The sequence below is a fragment of the Hypanus sabinus genome, chromosome 1 (assembly GCF_030144855.1).
Source record: "Hypanus sabinus isolate sHypSab1 chromosome 1, sHypSab1.hap1, whole genome shotgun sequence".
In the NCBI taxonomy this organism is placed as follows: domain Eukaryota; kingdom Metazoa; phylum Chordata; class Chondrichthyes; order Myliobatiformes; family Dasyatidae; genus Hypanus; species Hypanus sabinus.
This window is the reverse complement of record NC_082706.1, coordinates 211,432,131-211,455,338: the sequence shown is the minus strand read 5'-3', so window position 1 is coordinate 211,455,338 and position 23,208 is coordinate 211,432,131. Positions and strand designations below refer to the sequence as shown.

Sequence of the window (23,208 nt, the reverse complement as noted above, 5' to 3'; positions counted from 1 at the left end):
TGTAAAAATAATCTGTCCCAACACAGACCCCTGTGGATTATCACTAGTCACGGGCAGCCAGTCAGAAAAGGCTCCCTTTATTCCCACTCTTCGCCTCCTGCCTATCAGCCATTACTCTATCCAGGCTAGAATCTTTCCTGTAGTACCACGGACTCTTAACGTGCTAAGCAGCCTCATATGCAGCACTTTCTGAGAGGCCTTTTAAAAATCCAAGTATACAACATCTACCAATTGTCTATCCTGCTTGTTATTTCTACAAAGAATTCCAACATAGTTGTCAGGCAAGATTTTCCTTTGAGGAAACCGTGCTGACCAAGGCCTATTTTATGATGTGACTTCAAGTACCCTGAGACCTCATCCTTGATAATCAACTCCAATGTGGAGTTATAGAGTACTTGGTGATACAGGACAAGATAGGACAAAGTCAGCATGGTTTTCTGAAGAGAAAATCTTGCTTGACGAACCTGTTGGAATTCTTTGAGGAGATTACACATTATGTAGATAAAGGGGATGTAGTGGATGTTGTATAATTTGACTTTCAGAAGGCCTTTGACAAGGTGCCACACATGAAACTGCTTATTAAGTTAAGAGCCCATGGTATTACAGGGAAGTTACTAACGTGGTTAGAGCATTGGCTGATTGGTGGGAGGAAGTGTGTGGGAATAAAAGGATCCTTTTCTGGTTGCCTGCCAGTGACTAGTGATGTTCCACAGGGTTCGGTGTTGGGACCACTTCTTTTTATGCTGTATATAAATGATTTAGATGATGGAATAGATGGCTTTGTTGCCAAGTTGCAGATGATGTGAAGATTGGTGGAGGGGCAGATAGTGTTGAGGAAACAGGAAGGCTGCGGAAGGACTTAGATAGATGAGGAGAATGGGCAAGAAGGTGACAAATGAAATACAATGTTGGAAAATGTATGGTCATGCACTTTGGTAGCAGAAATAAATGTGCGGACTATTTTTTAAATGGGGAGAAAATCCAGGAATCTGAGGTGCAAAGGGACTTGGGAGTTCTTGTGCAGAACACCCTAAAGGTTAACCTGCAGGTTGAGTCAGTGGTGAAGAAGGCAAATGCCATGTTAGCATTCATTTCAAGAGGTCCAGGATACAAGAGCAGGGATGTGATGCTGAAGCTTTATAAGGCACTGGTGAGGCCTCACCTTGAGTATTGTGAACAGTTTTGGGCTCCTCATCTAAGAAAAGATTTGCTGGCATTGGAAAGGGTTCAGAGGATATTTCCAAAGGTTATTTTGGGAATGAAAGAGTTATTACATGAGGAACGTTTGATGGCTTTAGGTCTGTACTCTGACTTCAGAAGGACGGCAGGGCGTGGGGGGAATCTCATTGAAACCTTTCAAATGTTGAAAGGCCTAGACAGAGTAGATGGGGGAAGGATGTTTCCAATGGTGGGGAGTCTAGGACAGCCTCAGGATTGAGGGACATCCATTTAAAACAGAGATGTGGAGAAATTTCTTTAGCCAGAGAGTAATGAACTTGTGGAATTCATTACCACAGGCAGCTGTGGAGGCCAGATCATTGGGCGTATTCAAGACAGAGATTGATAGGCTCTTGATTGGACATGGGCATCAAAGGTTATGGAGAAAAGGCTGGGGAGTGGGGCTGAGGATCAGCTGTGATTGAATGGTGGAGATAACTCGCTGAGCCAGTTACGTCTTACAGTCCAACATCTTCCCAACCACTGAGGTCAGACTTATTGGCCTATAAGTTCCTTTCTTCTACCTCTCTCCCTTCTTGAAGAATGGACTGACATTTGCAATTTTCCAGTGTTCCAGAACCAGTCCAGAATCTAGTGTTTCTTGATGATTGTTACTAATGCCTCAACGATCTCTTCAGCCACCTCTTTCAGAACCCTGGTGCGTACACCTTCTGGTCCAGGTGACTTTCCTTCATATTTTTCAGTTTCTCTAGAATCTTCTTTCTAATAAAGGCCGATGACACTCACAGGCTTCCACCATATTGCTGGTGTCTTCCACAGTGAAGACATCCTGATCCTGCCACCAGGGAGGCAACATACCATCCGGGTGTCTGTTGTGCCCACAGAGCCTCGTCTCTGTTCCTCTGACTAGGCAATCACCTATCAACAGTGCAGTCTTCTTCCCCTCTCTGCTCTTCTGAGCACAGCACCAGGCGCAGTGCCAGAGACTGTGTCACTGTGGCTCCCCCGGTAGGTCGTCCCCTCAATTGCATTAAAGTTTTATTTATTGAGGGGAAGGCCACTGGTGTACTCTGCACTGGCTGTGCGTTTCCCCTTCGACAGACACCGTTACCTGTCTCCTCCAACCTCAGGATGACTACCTCCCGCCTATGACCTCCTCATTCTCCCACATGAGTGGAAGGTCATCGAGTTCCTTAGTACAGTACGTGTCTCAGGAGCTGTTGCTCAGTGTACCTGGTTCAGATGTGTTTCTGCAAGACACAGGAGAGCTCCCAGACTTCCAGCATGCCACACACAGTCCAAAACACTGCCCCGGAGTCATTCTCACGTCATTATTTGTACTAATAGATAAGGATAAACAAATAAGAGCAAAAAGAAAGTAACTTACAAGATGCTTTACCTCATCCAAGTCTGATCTCACCTGAGCCTGATGAGTCAAAGCTGCTCGAAACACTGCCACTCAAAGGAATGGTGGCTCCACTTGCACTTGTGTTATTTTTATTTGCCCTTTCTAATGAATCCTCGGTGACTGGTTGTCGTCTCTGCCCATCCACTCTATCAGTTGCCTCTCATCCTTCTTCACTCCAAAGAGAAAAGCCCCAACTCACTCAAACTGTCCTCTTAACACATGCTGTGTAAACCAGACAGCCTCCTGGTAAATCTTCTCTGCACTCTCTAAAAATTCCTTACCTTTCCTATAATGAGGGCTATTCTTCTAAATAATTTTATATGTTCATTTTCATGTGAATGGGTTATATTTTCTCTATAAAGTCAACATACACATTTAGTTAACATTATTTTCATTAAATATAATAAACATCTTGATAAAAATAGATTTTCCTCTAATAATATCAATACCATAGCACAACTTGTTGTCAATAAATATTACATCTGATATATTTAATTGAGTTGATTTACTTTGCATGTTGAAAACTGTCCACCCGGAGAGCATTCCCATTGTCTACTACTGCATTGTCAATTATATTGGGAAAATGGGCATTCAAAATATCAGATCTTTGTGTAATTGATATTTGAGAACTCCTGCACCTAATAAAAGGTTCCTGTTCCTGCCCTAGGTTTTCAATGCGAAGTTTCTGAGAGTGAAAGACAGACATCTGTTTCTTGAACATCTGGGTCGGGCCCAGTACGACCCATCTCAGCCTAACTACATTTCACTGGAAAGCCTGGTTGTATTGCCTGATGACGTATTCTGTGTGACGTTGGCCAAAGCCACGTTGCTGGACTTTGAGACTTTTCAAAAGATGCTCTAAGTTCTTTTGTGTGGTTTCAAAATACATCAATCGACGAGAAATGCAAGTTTCATTGCCATTCAGCCACGGCCGAGTGAAACAGTGTCACTCCAGGGCTAGAGTACAAATCACAGAACCAACGGTCACACAAAGCACATATAAGTTAGCAGTAAACATACAGACCCACAAATAAGTATATATATTTACATGTCCTGTAAATTCAGAATCTGGTTTTATATCACCGGCATGTGATGAGAAATTTGTTTATTTAGTAGCAGCAGTTCAATGCAATACATAATATAGAAGAAAAAAAATAAAAGAATCTTATTCAGTATACTTTATACAGTATACATATATTGAATAGATTAAAAATCATGCAGAAAACCAGATGGTACATGGGTGTTACTGGCAAGAGCAAGCAGCTAACAGCTAGTCTGCAGACAAACGTGTATGCAACCCATTGTGTCATTCCACTTAGCGAACACTGGAGGGCAGCATGGATGGAGGGTGGGGTTTGTGGGGACGTGTGTTGCTCTGGATTTCCAACATCTGCTTAATCCCGTCTGTTTATAATTTTGCCTGTCACACACTTTCTTATTCTTAACGACACTACTGACACGACTCTTGAGATTCTTCCATCCAATTACACACTAGGAGCAATTTACAGTGATTGTTTAAATGACCAATTTCCACGTCTTTGGGACATGGAGAAATGCATGGGATCACAGGAAGAACATGCGGGCTCCACAGGGACAGCAGTAAGGTCTGGCTACTGGACGAGGCAGCAACTCCACAACTTGTATCTACCTCCAAGCTGTTTACTTCCATCCAACTGTACAAATGCACAACCAAACAAAACAACATCCCTCTTCACCGTGCTGCTCCCCTAATGCATATATAACACACAATGATACAAAACATTATCATAGATAAGTTAATAAAATATAATTTAAAAGGCATGTAGTAAGTAGTACAGGTAAACAGTGAACAGCTCGCTGTGCTAGTGACGAGGTCTCGGTGGTGACACGGTTTTCATTAGTCTCACCACCTGGGAAAGAAGCTGTTACCCAGTCTGGCGGGCCTAGACTGATGCCCCTGTGCCTGCTTCCAGACAGTCATAGGACAAAGAGATGGTAGGGATCCTCAGCAATGCTTCAGGCCCTTTGTCTACAACACTTCTTGGGAAATGTCACAGATAGGGGGGGAGACAGACCCACGTAAACCTCTCAGCACATTTTACTATCAACTTCCAGATTTGCAGTGAGCCTGGCCATAACGTCAGATGTGTTTGATAATACTTTGGGAAGGAAAAAGTAAATATAATCTGAAAACTTTTCTAGGATTATACATTTTTACTGCAGGTTAGTACATTGTGGAAGCAATGTACTCAGTGAAATTAATTAAACCTTCCTACAATTAATTATTAAACACTTTCCACATTTTTGCCAGTTTTAGAAAGATTCTATTGCTGAACAAGAAATGAATGCACCACAACATACACACACATACATATTCAGTACGACATAGGAACTTTCTCCTCCTCCCCTCCCCCTCCCTCTCCGAGACAAATTGTACACTGTTGAGAGATGGGACAAGAGAGAACGTCTGGGGTGGGTGGGGTCTTTGATTAAGCTGCTTTCAAGTTTACTGTATGGTCGGATATATCTACAACCGAACAAAACAATGTTCCTCTGCACCACGGTGCACTCACAAAACATAACATGCACAGCACATGAAACAAACTATTACTATAAACAAGTTAATAAACTGTAATTTAAAATGCATGTGAAATGAGTAGTAGCACAGTTAAACAGTAAACAGCTGACTGTCCTAGTGATGAGACCTCGGTGGTGGCAAGGTCTTCGTTAGTCTCACATCCTGAGGGAAGAAGCTGTTCCCCAGTCCCAGTCCTGACACCCCTGTACCTCCTTCCCAACGGTCGTGGGTCAGAGAGATTGTGGAACCTCAAAGTCTCTTTGCTTGCAACACACCTGGTGAATGTGACAGATAGGGAGACGGGAGAGAGACCCCAGTGATTCTCTCACCAGCTTCCACTATCAAATATGATATGAATGTGTTTTTCTGGTTAATGTTTGTGTTCTGAGGTCAGAAGTTTTATTTTTATTAATAAATGACTTTTGAAATGTTTCACTTTCAATTTATTATCATCACTTTCACCCTCCACTGCTCCTGATTGGTCACACTGTTTCTCCAATATCAGCTTTAAACTCATCAGCATCAGTACAATGGAATACATAATAAATAGAGAGAAAACAAGCTGAATTACAGTGAGTATATATATATATATATATATAAATAATAGTTTAATTAGTAGTGCAAAAACAAACGAGGAAGTAGTGAGGTAGTGTCCATGGGTTCAATGTCCATTCAGACATTGGATGGCAGAGGGGAAGAAGCTGTTCCTGAATCACTGAGTGTGTGCCTTTGGGCTTCTGTACCTCCTACCTAATGGTGACATGAGAAGGGGGCATGTCCTGAATGATGAGAGTCCATAATGATGGACGCCCCTTTCTTAGTTGTCTTGGATACTGTGGAGGCTAGTGCTCATGATGGAGCTGACTCTCTGCAGCTTACTTCGATCCTTTGCAGTAACCCCCTCCTTACCAGACATTGACGCAGCCCGTCAGAATGCTCTCCGTGCTGTGTCTGTAGAAGTTTGAGTGTATTAGGTGACAAACTCCTAATGAAATATAGTAATCTGCAGCAACTTCCTCTGGATCACAGGTTCCCAGCCTGGGGTCCATAGACCTCTCGGTTAATGTCCATGGCATTAAAAAGGTTGGGAACCCATGCTGCGGAGGAATATCTGGAAAACAGAAACCATGTCTTGGCTTCAACCTCACCACAGACCCCCACCCCATCACCAGCTATTGTTGAGCTAGACTGTTAGCAAACCAGAGTTACGGAACTGGATCACTCAAAGTAGATCAGAAACACAAGAGACTCTGCAGATGCTGGAAATCCAGAGTAACACACACAAAATGCTGGAGGAACTCAGCAGGTCATGCAGCATCTGTGGAGAGGAATAAACAGTCAATGTTTTGGGCTAAGACCCTTCATCAGGACTGGAAAATGCCAAGATAAAAGATGGGGAAGGTGATAGATAAAACCAAGGTGTGTGAGAAAGGTTAACGGTTGAAGAAGGAATTTGATAGGAGAGGAGAGTGGATCACGGGAGCAGTCCTTCAGGGTGAATCTTCTGGGATCGTCTCTTGTATCCGGTGCTCCGGGTGCAGCCTCGTCTCCATTTGGAGCCCACACAGATTGGGCACATTTGCTCCATCCGCACAGAGCGGACTTTAATTCCAATCCCTATTCCCATTCTGACATGTCGTTCCACAGTCTCCTCTTCTGCCACTCCCAAGATGGAGGAGCAACATTTCATATTCCATCTAGGTAGACTCCAGCCTGATGGCATGAACACTAATTTCTCCAACTTCCAGTAAATTTTCCCCCCTCAAACCCTCATCTTCAATTTCCCCACTCTGGGCCCTCCTCTTACCTCTTCTCATCTAACACCTCGCCCCGGTGCCCCTCCCACTTCCCTTTCTCCCATTGTACACCCTCCTCTCCTACCAGATTCCTTCTTCTTTGCCCCTTTACTTTTTCCACCTATCACTTCCCACCTTCTTACCAAACTCCTCCTCCATCCACCCACCCAGCTTCACCTATCACCTTCTAGCTTGTACTCCTTCTCAGCCCCATCTTCTTATTCTGGCAATTTACCCCCTCCTTTCCAGTCCCGACGAAGGACCTCAGCCCAAAATAATGACTGCTTATTCTCCTCCATAGATGCTGCCTGTTCTACTGAGTTTCTCCAGCATTTTGTGTGTGTTGTTCTGGATTTCCAGCATCTGTAGAATCTCTTCTGTTTAGAAAAATGTGAGGCAGTGAACATGGCTTCATTGTGCATTCAGAAATCTGATGGTGAAGGGGAACAAGCTGTTCCTGAAACATTGAGTGTGTCTTCAGGCTCCTGCACCTCCTCGCTGATAGTAGCAATGAGAAGAGGGCAGGTCCCAGGTGATGGGGTGCTTAATGATGGATGCCACTTTTTTGAGGCATCACCTTTTGCAGATGTCCTCAATGGTGGGGCAGCTGGTGCCCGTGGCTGAGTTGACAACTTTCTGTAGCTTTTCTGATCCTGTGCAGTGATCCATCCATACCATGATTAGAATGCTCTCCACAGTACATCTGCTAGTCTGGTGACATACCAGATCTCCTCAAGCTCCTATGAAGAATAAAATCCTTGCAGAGCTGTACAGGAATGAAGGGGTCACCTTCTCAGACCCAACAGTAGGGCATGTAAGATTGAGGCCAGGAGACGGAGGGTGGTGAATCTCTGAAATTCTGCACTGGGAGGGCTTTGGAGGATCACTCATTGGGGAAGGGAGGGGAGATGGTGGACTTGTACTGCATGAATGCGCGTGACCGTTAGCAACAGTGGGTTCCCATATTGTGTACCCAATTTCCCTGGGGATCAATAAAGTATGTCTGTCTGTCTGTGAATGTGTGCGCGTTGCAATGGTGGGTACATATTCTGTGTGAATGTGCATGCTCCTTGGAAACGGCAGCTTCACATGCCAGGTGAACACACATGCCCACTAGCCTCGACGGGAATGCACCCACGAACCTTGGCAATGGCGGCTTCACATACCAGGTGTGTATGTGCAAATCTTGGCTGTGGCAAGCTTCTCACCCCTGAGCCACGGCCAGTACAGGCATGGCTGCTCGGTACAGAAACTGCACTGCAACTGACAGGAAGGCTCCACAAAGGGTTGTCAGAACTGCCCAACGCATCAGTGGCATCATCTTACCCACCATCAAGGACATAAATACAAAAAGAGTCAGTAACATCATGAAGGATTCCACCCACCCTGTTCATGGACTGTTTGTCCCATCCCATTAGGGTAGAGGCTACGTAGTACCCACACCAGGACTGCCAGACTCAAAAACAGTGACCTTCCCCAAGCAGCAAGGCTGATTAACCCTCCCTCCACACCCCCAATCACCACTACTTTAACATTCCCTGTCAGTCACCTTATGTACAGACACTCCGGTGCCTAGCGTCACTTACAATCAATCTGTGTATATACAGTTGATATGTAATTATGCTTATTGTGGCAACTGTGGCAAAGAATTCCACAGCTTCACTACTCTCTGGCTACAGAAATGTAAATGGGGTGCACACCATCTGGTCCAGGTGACTTATTCGCCTTCAGACCTTTCAGTTTCCCAAGAACCTTCTCTCTGGTTACGGTAACTTCACACACTTCATGTCCTCTGACACCTGGAACTTCCACGGCTAGTGTCTTCCACAGACTGATGCAAAATTCTTATACTCAGCTTGTCCGCCATTTCCTTGTCCCCCATTACTACTTCGCCAGCATCGTTTCCCAGCGAACGCTGGAAGAACTCAGCAGGTCAGGCAGCTTCCGTGAATTGTGTCTGTATTCTCTGATCCACAGCATCTGCAGTTGTATTTTTGTGTTTTGATTCGTTTCCAGTGGTCTGATATCCACTCTCACTTCTCCTTTACACTTTATGTTCCTGAACAAACTTTTGGTACCCTCTTTAATATTATTGGCTAGCTTACTTTCGTACTTAATAACTTTTTTAGTTGCCTTCTGCTAGTTTTTAAAAGCTTCCCACTAATTTTTGCTCTACCATATGCCCTCTCTTTGGCTTTAATGCCCTCTACTATACCATGTCTTTTAGTTTATTGTGGTTTTTTTGCACTACATCGATCCTGTTCCCCTTTACACTTCTGTACCGGAAATGACATCAAACAATCTTGACTCTTTAATATATCGCGTGAACGCGTACGCACCCTCCGGCAACGGCGGCCGTTCGTACGTGCGCGCCCCATTGGCCACGACGGCCCGACGTGTAGCGTGTACGTGCGCGCACCCAGACGCACGGCAACCTCACGTCCGTGCAGCGGGGAGAAGATGGCGGCGCGGGCCCCAGGTCAGGAATGGCGGCGTTGAGGCCGGGGGAAGGTCGCCGGTGTTGGGGCTGGGGCGGTGCAGTAACGGGTAGCGGAGTGGAGGGAAGGTTGAGACCGGTGGCCGGCGTCGGCTCCGCACCGGCACCGGGGAGGGGGTGGTCGGAGCCTGACCTTGGCGTGTCCCGGTGACTCCCGGCTGACCGAGGGGACAACCAGCTTCCAGGCCGAAATGTGGTGAAGGTTTATCATTGTCTGGTCTGGCAAACGTGCAGATGAAATCGTTATTGAGATACAACGATAACACAATGCAGAGTGAAGTGGTGAGCCGATGAATGAGAGTTAGGGTTAATACCACTGGCATGTGTGGTGAAACTGGCCGTTTGCAGCAATTTCTACATTGAATATATAAGACAAACTATTTTACAGTAAGGATTATATATATACACACAGAGTAACGCAACATAAAAGTGAGGTAGTGTACATGGTTTCATTGTCCATTCGGAAATCTGATGGTGGAGGGGAAGAAGCTGTTACTGAAATGTTGAGTGTGCCTTCAGGCTCCTGTGGCTACTGTACCTCCTACCAGATGGTAGCAATGAGAAGAGGGCATGTCCTGGGTGATGGGGCCCTTAATGATGGATGCCACCATTTTGACGCATCACCTTTTTACAATGAACCCTATCTAAGTTCTTCCTTAATACCTACCTGCCCCTCCACCTATCTTCATATCGTGCATGGCCTTGGCCAAAAAGCCATCAATTCCATCATCCAAATCATTGACATACAACATAAGAAGTAGCAGACCCAACAGAGACCCCTGTGGAACATCACTATTCACTGGCAGCCTGTCAGAAAAGGTTCCCTTTGTTCTCACTCTTTGCCACCTGTCATTCAGCCAATGCTTTATTCTTGCTCATTTCTTTCCTGTGGCATGGGCTCTTACCTTGTTAAGCAGCCTTATATGCAGCACATATGGTCAAAGGCCTTCTTAAAATATGAATACACCACATTCATCTATTCTTCTTTGTCTTTCCTGCCTTTTATTTCCTCAAAGAATTCCATAAATTTGTGAGGCAAGACTTTAGGACACCGTGCTTTATTGTGTGCCTCAAAGTACTCTGATACCACATCCTTAACAATCAATGTTTTAGTTGCTTTCTGTTGTTTTTAAAAGCTTCTTGACCATCTAACTTCCAATAATTTTAGCTGTATTGTATACTCTCTCTTTGGCTTTTATGTTGGCTTTGACTTCTCTTGTTACCCACAGTTGTGTCATCTTTCTTTAGAACACTTCTTCGTATTTGGGATGTATATATCCTGTGCCTTCCAGATTGCTTCCAGAAATTCCAGCCATTGGTGCTTTTCTGTCATCCCTGCCGGTGTTCTTTTCTAGTTAATTCTGGCCATCTCCTCTCTCATGCCTCTGTAATTCCCTTTACTCCATGTAATGATACATCTGAGCTTAGCTTCTCAAATTTCAGGATTTATGAATTCAATCATATTATGATCATTTTTCCTCAAGGGTTCTTTTACCTTAAGCTCTAATCTGATTCATTGCACAACACCCAAACCAGAGTAGCTGATCCTGTAGTGGGTCAACCACGAGCTGCTCTAAAAAGCCAACTCGCTGGCAGTCTAGAAACTCCCCTCCTGATTTTCCCAATCTACCTGCATATTGAAGTCCCCCATGACTATTGTAACACTTGTGGCGACCCACAAACAGGAAAGTTTTTTCCCTCGACTGCAGTTACTGACTCCGTGTCGTAATTTTAGCGCTGTGTGTAGCACACCGCTACACACTGCCCTTTTGGCATGTGTTTTCTATCTCCTGTTGTAATTTGTAGACCACATCCTTATCTGTATACAACTCGTATCAGGGTCTTGCCCTTGCAGTTCCTTAGCTTTATCCACAATGATTCAACACCTGCTGACCCTATGTTGCCCCTTTCTAATGATTTGATTTCATTTTTTACCATCAGAGCAATGCTGCCTCCTCTGCCTTCCTGCGTGTCCTTTTGGCATAATGTGTATTCTGGGACATCAAGCTCTCGGGAATAATCTTTCAGGAATGATTCACTGATGCCTACAACATCATACCTGACAATCTGCAACTCTGCTGCAAGTTCATCTACCTTATTCCATATTCTGTGCACATTCAAATACAACATCTTCAGTCCTGTATTCACCCTTTTTTGATTTTGTCTGCCTTTTATGTTGCAGCTCATTCTGTTGACTGTAGTTTTGACCCATCAACAGCCTCCCCTCATTGCCTCTGTTTGTAAACCAGCTACATCATCTTCAGCACGATGAATCACCTTTCCTATGATACTTCTTGTATTGAAATATACACAGCTCAGGACACTAGTCACCCTGTGCTCAACCTTTTGATTCCTAACTTTGAGGTCTTACCAGCATCTACTGCCACAACCTTACACTAACTGTTCAGGCACTCTGGTTCCCATCCCCCTGCAATTCTAGTTTAAACCTCACCGGGCTGTATTAACAAACTTAACTGCTAGGATATTTGTCCCTCTCCAGTTCAGGTGCAAACTGCCCCACCTGTGCATGTCCCACCTTCCCTGGAATGGAGCCCAATGATCCAAAAATCCCTCCTACACCAACTCCTTAGCCATGTATTAAACTGTATAAACTTCCTAGCTCTGGCCTCACTAGTGTGTGGCATGGGTAGCAATCCTGGGATCATAACCTTGGAGGTCCTGCCTTTTAACTTGGCTCCTAAATCCCTATGCAGAACCTCGTCACTCGTCCTCCCCATGTCATTGGTACCTAAATGAACCACACCTTCTGCTGTTCACTTCCCATTTCATCTGCCAGATTGTCCTATTCTTACCTCACCGGTGCGTGACCAGAAAACAATCCTGGACATCCTGCTTTTCAGTTTTCTACCTAGCTCCCTAAATTCTTTCCTCAGGACCTCCATTTTCCTACCTATGTCATAGGTACCAATATACACCACAACATCCAGCTGTTCACCCTCCCTCTTAGAATGCCCTGGACGGACCCGATCCAAGACATCTCTGACCTTACCATCTGGGTGTCTCGTTCACGTACACAGAATCTGCTTTCTGCTCCTTTAATTATGGACTCCTCTATCACTATTGCAGCTCTCTCCTCGTCCCTTCCCTTCTGAGCCACAGGGCCAGACACCTGGTTGCTGCGGCTTCCATCACCCCCCAAACAGTGAAAGGAACAGCCACAGGGCTACTTTGTACTGGCTGCTTATTCCCTTTCCCTCTTCTTGAGGCAGCTGCTCTTGAAAATGCCCTTGATGGTGGGGGTTGTGCCCGTGATGGAGTTGGCTGTGTCTGTGACTCTCTGCAATCTCTTGTGATCCTGTCATCGGTGCCTCCATACCAGGGTGTCATGAGAAAGTAGAGAGATGAAAATGGATCAGTGTAGACATGGGTGCAGAATAATTAGCATGCCTTGGTGAGCCAAAGGACCTCTTTCTGTGCTGTACTGTCTTCTATGTTTCTCTGTATCAGGGGTTCTAAGCTAGAGTCCACGGACCTCTCAGTTAATAGTAGGGGTCCTTGGCATAAAAACAATAGGGAACCCCCGCTGTATATCATGGGGAAAGGACCATTTAACCACAATTTAGTGATCTCATTTTAAGATTTGTCTTACAGGAGAGTAACATGTTTTCCCATCTTCCCATAGTCAAAGCATCAGCTGGTTTGCTGCCGAAGTTGCGGAAATGGTACTATAATGCTGCAGGATTTAATAAGTTGGGTAAGTTTCTGTTTATTGCACTGATTTTTTCCACATTGCTCCCAGGGCTGTAATGGCCAATACTAGGGGACATCCATATAAGATGTGTAGAGAAGAGATTAGGGGAGATGTTAGAGCTATTTAAGGCAGAGGTTGATAAGTTCTTGATTATTCAGGGCATCAAAGGTTACAGGGGAAAGCAGAAGGATGGGGTTGAGAGGGACAATAAATCAGCCATGATGGTATGACAGAGCATATTCAATGGGCTGAATGGCCTAATTCCATCCACGTGGCTTTAGTGGTATCTTTTTTAGCAGCTGTTACCAAATCAGTCACATTACAACGAATGCAAGTAACGGTGGACAGAAACTTCCAGGACTCGTGCGATGTCTTTCCTAGCAACCGTTGGGCAACCGTCTGTTTTTTACTTGTCTATTTAAATGTTTTCTAAAAATGTTGTTGTACTCTCATTGTTGGAAAACAGAGCAAAATCCACTTCATTGTTGACAGCTGCCTCACTAGACAGAAAGAATATCCCTCACCTGTTACCTTCTAGCTTGTCCGCCTCCCTGTCCCCCAACTTCATTATTCTGGCTTCTTCCCCTTCCTCCAGAATGTTGACGTACATGTGACAAATAAAGCTAATCATTAAACTTAGTAATTTTTAAAATTTAAAGACGCCAATGTCATCATGCGTTTTCTGAATTTGCCACGTCCATTGTTTCACATAATTGTTTTTGCAGGTCTTCTGCGAGATGACACTCTGCACGAAGATGATGATGTGAAGGAGGCTGTGAGAAGGTTGCCTGAGAACCTTTACAATGATAGAGTGTTCCGCATAAAGCGAGCTTTGGACTTGAGCATGAAGCACCAGATCCTTCCCAAAGAGATGTGGGTCAAGTATGAAGAGGTACCGTTTGATCACAGACTTTTTGTGCACTATGAAGCACTGTACTGATACACAGTCAGTGGCCACTTTATTAGGTACTCAATGTGGTCTTCGTTTCTCCATGTTGTGTATTCAGAGATGCTCTTCTGCACCCCACTGTTTTTATGCATGTTTATTTGAATTACTGTCACCTTCCTGTCAGCTTGAATCAGTCTGGCCATTCTCTTCTGCCCTCTCTCATTAATAAGGCATTTTCACCCAAGGCATGCTCACTGTGTGCTTTTGGGGGGGTTTTGTTTGCACCATCCTTTGTACACTCTAGAGACTGTTGTATGTGAAAATCTCGGACAGCAGCAATTTCTGAGGTACTCAGACCACTAAAGCACCCTGTTCGGCACCAATCATCATTAGATCCCGTTTCTTCCCCATTCTGGTGTTTCATCTGAATAACGCTGGAACCTCTTGTCTGCATGCTTTTATGCATTGAGTTGCTGCCACTTGATTAGATATTTGTATTAACAAGCAAGTGTATCTAATAAAGTGGCCACTGAGTGTATATTTGGATAATTCCTAATCACCTATTGAAACTATACAGCTGATAATAATGTGGTGATGTTTCAGAAGCATCAGATTCAGTGCTTGGATATATCAGTTTGCATATGTGGGTGTCTTCTTGCCTTGTGTCTTCCGTCCTTTTTTCTCTCCAGCCCTTTAATATTAGAAAAAGGGCAGAGGTTTACCAGAATAGGAACTCGAGTTCTTTGAGTTCAAGAGTGGTGAGGTAATGTTGCAGCTCTATAAAACCCTGGTTAGGCCACACTTGCAATATTGTATTCAGTTTGTATTTGAAGTGTTACTAGTTAATCTGTCCCATACTTTACAATATTTAATATTAATGCACCTTAGTTTGTTATTTATGTGCGATTCCTCTGTAGATTATCTTCCATAAGTTATCATGTGTTACGTGTACTGGTGTACTTTATGCCCTAATTTGAAGAAAGGTCTCCTTTCTATATACATTATATGGTTATTTATGTTATGTACATATATGTAGTTAAATGACAGTAAACTTGACTTTATGTCTTTATAGAAGGATGTGGAAGCTTTAGAAAGAGTTCAGAGGAGACTTACCAGGATCCTGCCTGAATTAGAGAGCCTGTCTTATGAGGACAGGTTGAGCAAGCGAGGGCTTTTCTCCGCAGTGAAGGAGGATGAGGTGTGACTTAATAGAGGTGTACAAGATGAATATATTGAGTGGACAGCCAGAGAGTTCCTCAGCGTGCAAATACAAGGGGGAGTAATTTTAAGGTGATTGGAGATTTTAAAGGAGCTAGAAACATAGAAAACCTACAGCACGATACAGGCCCTTTGGCCCATAAAGCTGTGCCAAACATGTCCCTATCTTAGAACTACCTAGGCTTTACCCATAGCCCTTTATCTTTCTAAGCTCCATGTAGCCGTCCAGGAGTCTCTTAAAAGACCTTATCGTATCCGTCTCCACCACTGTCACTGGCAGCCCATTCTATGCACTCACCACTCTGCGTAAAAAAACTTAGCCCAGACACCTCCTCTGTACCTTGTTGGAAAAAAGAGAGAGAGAGAGATACCGCTTCTACCTCTTCCAATGATTCTGAGTGAGGCACAGAGAGATCTGTATTTACTGACAGTTACCTTTATTGTTCAAACTAACAAAAATGTGAATTCATACTCTAAATAACTTGTGCGCACACCTGCTAAGTATCCCTGACTCTCCTGGATAGTCAAAGAATAGCAAAGGTATTACCCAGGCAGTGGAATTTACGCTGGCCAGGTGCTCCTTGTTCCTCATGGTCCCGATTCACTCCCCACATGCTTCACGTAGGGTTCTTCTCACTTGTATCTGTGATGGTTATTCTTTGAAGTTACCGCTCCTGGCACACACAAAGCATCCACTTTTATATCCATTGCTTATCAATTTTGTCACATTCCCGTGTCATTGGCCGCAGGTCATGTGTCTGGTCATTGGCTCTGGTCCAAGCAGCCTCCATCTATTGTCCTCTCCCCATCAAGGGACAGTTGCTGACTCATGACTCTTTGTTCTGAGTCAGCAATGAGCTTGAATCACCTCAGGCATTCACAAGTCTGCATGTTATAGCCAACCAAAGAACACCTCACAAATAACTCATTATTTGGAAATGACCTCCAGTCCAGCACATTACCTGAAGAGTCCAGCATGTCAAGCTCACAAAATGGAGAATCGAGTGTCTTCACAAAATGGCAGCCTCCATCCCCCAAGCACACAGCAAGAACAAAGACGGCTTCCACTGTCCTTGATTCATTTGAATTCACTGATTTGAAGATTGTCATTCTTGTTGGCCAACAACCTACTCCCAAGCACAGTAAAACTATGCCCTCTCGTGCTAGCCATTTCAGCCCTGGGGTAAAACCTCTGATTATCCACATGATCAATGCCTCTCATCATCTTATACACCTCGATCAGGTCACCTCTCATCCTCTGTTGCTCTAAGGAGAAAAGGCTGCGTTCACTCAACCTATTCTCATAAGGCATGCTCCCCAATCCAGGCAACATCCTTGTAAGTCTCCTCTACACCCTTTCTATGGTTTCCACATCCGTCCTGTAGTGAGGCGACCAGAACTGAGCACAGTACGCCAAATGGGGTCTGACCTGGGTCCTATATAGCTGTAACATTACCTCTCGGCTCTTAAACTCAAGTTTAAGAGTTGTGGGAGGTAAGTTCTTCACACAGACAGTGGCGGGTGCATGGAATACCCTGCTGGGGTGGTGGTAGAGGCAGATACGTAAGTGTCAATTTACGATCTCTTAGATGGGAAAATGGAGAGTTATGTAGGAGGGAAGGGTTAGATTGAGTAGGTTAAAAGGTTAGCATAACATCGTGGGTCAAAGAGCAAGTACTGTGCTGTAATGTCCTGTCTATCAATATGAGGCTGAGTCATAGAGCAATTCTGTGCAGTGAATCCATACTGACCCAATTTCCTGTAGTCATCCCATTTGTGTAAGCTCCCAGCCCTCCATGTATCTGCAAGTGCTTCTTGAATGATGCTATTATACCTACCCCAAACACTTCCTCAGTTCCCCGTCTGTGTGAAAATGTTGCTTGCCTAAACCTACATCGCAATTTTGGACAACCCTAAACTGGCTTGCTTTTTATGATCTACATTCTCTTTGGTCCAAGGGGCTATTGCAGTGAGTTATACTCCTTTGCCCAGAGGAAGGCATTGACAAACCATTGCTGTAGAAAAAATTTACCAAAAACAATCATGGTCGTGGAAGGATGACACGGCACATAATGAACAAACGTTACTCCGCTAGGATAGCTTTCTACTCAACTTCTTCAAATCTTACCAGCATAATCTGTTCAGTACTATTAGTAGAGTCATGCTCACAATTTAACTTGTACTGGTAATCAGTTTTACTTTTGAACTATTCTCCTGACAAAATATTTCCTAATGTATTTACCAACTCTTGTTTTTGGTCATTCTTGTTCTTTTCCCACTGATTTCTATATGAATCCTTGAAGCATAGGGGGATGAGGGGAGATTCAGTAGAGGTATACAACATTACGAGTGGCAGTGTGGAGATACGTCTTTACCAAAGGAGGTGTAATGTGCTCCTTCCCTCCGCTAGCCTGTAGGTCACCCTTGGGCAAGGTGTAGCACCTGCTTAGCCACCCGCCACCGATCAGAGTCACGGGGATCAGGTGGATGGTCATGCGAGCAGCTGGTGAACATCACAAGTCCTGGTTATGAGCCCACTGACACCAGCCAGGCAATCCCTGAAGAGTATTGATAATGGCTGGGGTCACCCAGCTTAGAAGCATAGTAAACCTAAAGCACAGTACAGGCTGTTTGGCTCACAAAGCTGTGCCGAACTTGTCCTTACCTTGGAGATTATCTAGGGTTACCCATAGCCCTCTATTTTACTAAGCCCATCTTGTAAAGACACTGCCCAGAAGAAGGCAATGGCAAATCACTTCTGTGGAAGAATTTCAAGAACAATCATGGTCAAAAGTCATACAACATGACACATAATAATGATGATGATACAACACTATGAGGGGTATAGATAGGGTAAATGCAAGCAGGCTTTTTCCACCAAGAGTGGGTAAGATGAGATGTAGACGTCATGGGTTAAGGGTGAAAGGCGAAGTGCTTAAGAGGAACCTGTGGGGGTACCTCTCTCACAGTGGGGGTAAGAGTGTGGATGTATATTTGATTTCAACATCAAAGGGAAGTTTAGATAAGTTCATGGATGGTATGTGGGGGGATACTGTCCAAGTCCAGATCGACGGGAATAGATAGATGCATTATTTGGCATGGACTAGGTGGGCTGAAGAGTTTGTTTCAGTGCTGTAGAGTTCTTAGATTATGACTATAAATGCCCTGCTCCTCAGATATTTACAGAACTTGACACAATACGTTTTCTTTGTCTTCTAGGATATACGCTACCTTCAGCCGTATCTTAAAGAAGTTATATCTGAAAGAAAGGAGAAGGAAGAATGGAATAAAAAATAAATAGGATTCTTTTCATTACTCTATGCCTGTCATGATCCAGCTTCAACAATGTAGGGTAATTGATTCCATTCCTGGAGAAATAAGTTCCGCTCTTCAACTACAAGGAAGCAGTTTATTTGTTTGGACACCGGACTACTAGTTTAAAACTCATTCTTTAATTCTCTTTGCCAATTTAATCCATGTGAGTTATTTTAAATAAATATTGTTCCTCATTTCTGTGTTTGATAAGCAGATTAATGTAAGTTCAGAAATGGTGATGTAGCAGCTAGTGCAGAGCTCGGGGCATTCCAGCACGATGTGCTATGGTTTTCAGAGGTCAGGGATTAACACTTCACTCAAATCACAAAGCAACTAATTTAGACCGGAGTGAAATTACACATTAGTACAGTGGTTAGTGTGATTCTATTACGGCTTGGTGCCGTGGTTCGGAATTCAATTCCAACACTAAGGAATGGATTTTCTCCGGGTGCTCTGGATTCCTCCCACAGTCCAAAGATGCAACAGTTACTAGGTTAATTGGTCATTGTAAATTGTCCTGTGAATAGGTTAGGGTTAAATAGATTGCTGGGTGTTGTGGCTTGCTGGGTTTGTTCCACGTTGTATCTCAATAAATAAAACAAATATAGTCTATTGCAGTATTGGCAACTTCATCTGGTATAATGCAAAACTACACAACAAACTTACAAATTATTGTAAGTTTATTCTTAAATTATTTTTCTCTGATTTTGAAATAAATGAATTTACAAATTGTTTTGCTACCTTATTCAGCAGTGATTTTAAGATTGTCTTGTAAATTGGCCAACAGGGTCTTCCATTCTCATTGCTTGGTACGAAATGACACAGACAGATGTAGCTCGCAGTCCATCAAAAATCAGGTTTAATATTACTACGTCTTGTGAAATTTGTTTGGCGGTGGAAGTACATTGCAATGTATAATAATAAAAAAACTATATATATATAAATAAAATTAAATAATGCAAAAAATTATAATAATAAAAAAGTAGTGAGGTATGGGTTCGGCCATTCGGAAATCGGATGGTAGAGGGGAAGAAACTGTTCCTGAAGCATTGAGTGTGTATCTTCAGGCTTCTGTAACTCCTTGATGATGGCAAAGTGAAATGGGCATGCCCTGGGTGATGGGGTCCCTTAATGATGGATACTACCTTTTAAAGATGTCCTCGATGATGGGGAGGATTGTGCCCATGATAGAGCCCTATGCAGCTTTTACTGATACCGTGCAGTGGCACTCTTATTAAACAAAGAATCCTGGCAAAGCGTCTTGGCCCAAAACGTCAACTGTTCGTTCCCCTCCATAGATGCAGCCTGACCTCCTGAGCTCCTGCAGCATTTTGTGCGTGTTGCTATCAGTACTGATTTTGAGTGGCTCTGGAGTCATAGAGTGCAAGTTCTAGCTCTACTGCCGTGGATCTGAGTCTAATTATACTGAGGGGTGTATGGAAAAAGACCTCAAATTATTGTGGAAGCAGGTTCTAGGATTTGTGGAAGTTAGAAAGTGAGGTTTCTAGGTTTTGAAGATGGAGAAAGTTTTGAAGTAAGTGATTATTGAGACAAAGTTTTAATCAGAACTTTTCAGCATAGTAGAGGCCCTTCAGTTCATAATGTTGTGCTGTCTTTTAACTTAAAGTCTAGGTCTAAGATCAAATTGGTGCAGTCTTTCATTGATTCTATAATGGGTTTATTGGGTATACCCGCAAGGAAATGAATCTCGGTTGTATCTGGTGACATATGTACTTCAATCATGAATTTTCTTCAAATGTTTGAACCTTGAACTTTCAGATTGGCCTAATCTTTCCCTCACACATAACCCTGAATTTTTCTTGTCATCTATGTGCCTAACAAAGAGTTTCTGAAATATCCCTAATGTAACTGCCTCTACCATGGAAGAGGTATCCCATCTAAAGGAACACACACAAAATGCTGGAGAAACTCAGCAGGCCAGGCCGCATCTATGTTAAGGAATAAAATGTCAGAGTTTTTGACCAAGACCCTTTATCAGGAGGTATCCAATCTGATGGGAACAGTGAGGCAATCCCAGATTCATTATGAGGAAAATGTTGTAGGAAAATTCAGAAAGTGATTTTAAGATTTGCAAACTAGGGCTGGAGTTAAAATGCCTAATAATAGTGTACATGCATTTAAGATGAGGGAAGTAATTTCGAAGGAGATGTGAGAGGCAATCTTTTACACAGTGGTGGGTGCCTGTAATGCACTGCTTGGGGGTGATGGTAGAGGTAGATGCATCAGAGATTTTCGAAAAATGTTTAGATCGGCACATGAATGTGAGGAAAATGGAAGGATGTGAATATTGTGTAGACAGAAGGGATTAGGTTAGTTGGCCATTTGATGACTAATTGGATTGGCACAACATTGTTGGCCGGAAGGCATGTACCTGTGCTGAACTGTCGATGTTCTAAGTGTGCTGCAGAGTTGTCCTGGATGCTGAAAATAGTGGTGGAGACAGGAATATAAACTGCAATCTGGCACGACACAGGAAGAATCACAGAGCATGAGATGTGACAAATTTGTTTTTGCCTTTTCAGACATAATGATAAAAAGATGCAGTAATTATCTAGGGGATGCATAATTTTACAAAGTTTCTACACAATATAAATCAGTCATGATCAAATGCTGGAGCAGACTCAATGGGCTGAATGGCCTAATTCTGCTCCCATGTGTATGGTCTTTACAATGCTTGTGACATGTAATATTTAGATTTATTAAACAAGGCGCATCAAAAAGAATTGCCACAGATTGAAAGGTTTATGTATTATTTTTAAATAAAGATGAATTTAAAACCTTTTTAAATATTCTGAACCAGATAAAAATTTTATCATCTCTAAACATTTACAACAATGAGGAAGCACGGTGGCTAAGCAGTTAGCACGATTGCTTTACGGCTTTCACAATCGGGCTTCGAATCCCTCTGCTGTTTGTATGTTCTCCCCATGACTGCTTAAATTTCCTCTGGGTTTCCTCCCACAGTACAAAACACGTTGGTTATGGTTAGTCGAGGGCATGTTATGTTGGTGTCAGAAGAATGGTGACACTTGCAAGTTGCTGCCAGCACGTAGTTGGACTGTGTTGGTCGTTGACGTAAAACGTTTCATTTAGCGGTATGTTACGAACATAGAACCTTACAGCATAGGAATAGGTCCAATTGACCTGCAATATTGTGCCACACTAATTAAATTAGCCATCAAATGGCCAACTAAACTAATCCCCTCTGTCACACAATGTCCATATCTTTCCATTTTCCTCACATTCATGTGCCATAAGACATAGGAGCAGAATTGTGCCATCTGGTCCATCAAGTCCGCTCTGCCATTCAATGCCTGTCTAAACATCTCTTAAAAGTCCCTAATATTTCTGCCTCTACCACCACCTCAGACAGTGCATTCCAGGCACCCACTACTCTCTAAAAACTTCACTTCTCTGATATTACCCCCTCACCTTAAATGCATGCATGCCTTTTGGTATTAGACATTTTAATACTGGGAAAAAGATACTGCTTGTCTACTCTATCTGTGCCTCACATGATCTTGTAAAGCTCTATCAGATCTCCCCTCAGTCTCCACTGCTCCAGATCAAACAACCCAAATTTGTCCAATTTCTTGTTATAGCACATACCCTCTAATCCAGGCTACCTCCTCAAAGCCTTGACATCCTATAGAGGGACAATGTAACTGTGGCAAATAAAGCTAATCTTTATCTTTTCAATTTTGCATAAGAAACTACGAAAAGGTAATCACATGCTACTGATTGTAGATGTGTATGTCTGAGGTGTTGGTGATGTCAAATCTATATTAGACATTCCAGTGCAGTGGTTCCTGAAGTGGATGATATTGCCCCTGGGGTGCTGAGGGTTTTTAAGGAAGCAATTAGGATAAATGGGGCAATTGCAGGGGATTACAGGTTTAATTTCCGAAGTGAATTACTTTTTATAAGCATTTGATTCTCTGCCTCATAATTGATTACAATGATCTTATATTCATCTCATCTCTTAGACTTAGACTTTACTCAAAGTGCATTATAGTTGAAAAGCAATGTGAACACTTCTGAGTTTGACATATCAGGAGAAATCTGGACTGAGGAAATATTATTTCCGGGCCCTGCCTGCACATTATTGTCATTCATTACCGTAGTATAGTGTTAGCTAGTACAATTCCCATACCCTAATCATGCAGTGATGCAGCTCCTGGAAATTAGGGTATGACATTCAATGGGATAAAGTTCATAATCTGTGCTTTTGAATGGACTTGACCGCATTTCTCTAGCCCATGGCCCAACTGAGATATCGCTGCCTCATTTTATGTAGCTTTAGGCAGAAAGTAAGGTTGTGCCCGAGCTATGATGTCATCACTTTCCCTTTTACAGATCACAGCGCTTAAAATTGGACGTGAACAATAGGTAAACATGAGAAAATCTGCAGGTGCTGGAAATTCAAGCAACACACACAAAATGCTGGTGGAACACAGCAGGCCAGGCAGCATCTATAGGAAGAAGCACTGTTGACGATAGTAAGATACTATCTTTCCTTTCAGTTAGTCCTGATGAAGGGTCTCGGCCCGAAACGTCGACAGCGCTTCTTCCTATGGATGCTGCCTGGCCTGCTGTGTTCCACCAGCATTTTGTAT

At 43.3% G+C, this 23,208-nt stretch overlaps 2 protein-coding genes across 5 annotated transcripts in view; both read left to right on the top strand.

The window, feature by feature from the left end:
* Positions 1 to 5,576, top strand: part of mterf3 (mitochondrial transcription termination factor 3) — a 41,787-nt gene extending 36,211 nt beyond the window's left edge. For both annotated transcript variants that reach the window (XM_059985242.1, XM_059985237.1), the window contains one exon: positions 3,255 to 5,576. In XM_059985242.1, the coding sequence (XP_059841225.1) occupies positions 3,255 to 3,449 (195 nt within the window). In that variant the 3' untranslated portion in view covers positions 3,450 to 5,576. The remainder of the gene's footprint in view (positions 1 to 3,254) is intronic.
* Positions 5,577 to 9,284: 3,708 nt separating this feature from the next.
* On the top strand, positions 9,285 to 19,303 carry LOC132402333 (cytochrome b-c1 complex subunit 7-like). 3 transcript variants are annotated; one of them, XM_059985221.1, is made up of 4 exons: positions 9,285 to 9,419; positions 13,081 to 13,152; positions 13,875 to 14,041; positions 18,476 to 19,303. In XM_059985221.1, the coding sequence occupies exons 1-4, from the start codon at positions 9,401 to 9,403 to the stop codon at positions 18,551 to 18,553; spliced, it is 336 nt and encodes a 111-aa protein (XP_059841204.1). In that variant the 5' UTR covers positions 9,285 to 9,400; the 3' UTR covers positions 18,554 to 19,303. The 3 variants fall into 3 exon arrangements, with proteins under 3 accessions (XP_059841204.1, XP_059841212.1, XP_059841198.1); XM_059985229.1 differs by having other exon boundaries at positions 13,875 to 14,115; XM_059985215.1 differs by lacking the exon at positions 9,285 to 9,419 and having other exon boundaries at positions 13,044 to 13,152.
* The last annotated feature ends 3,905 nt before the right edge of the window (positions 19,304 to 23,208 follow it).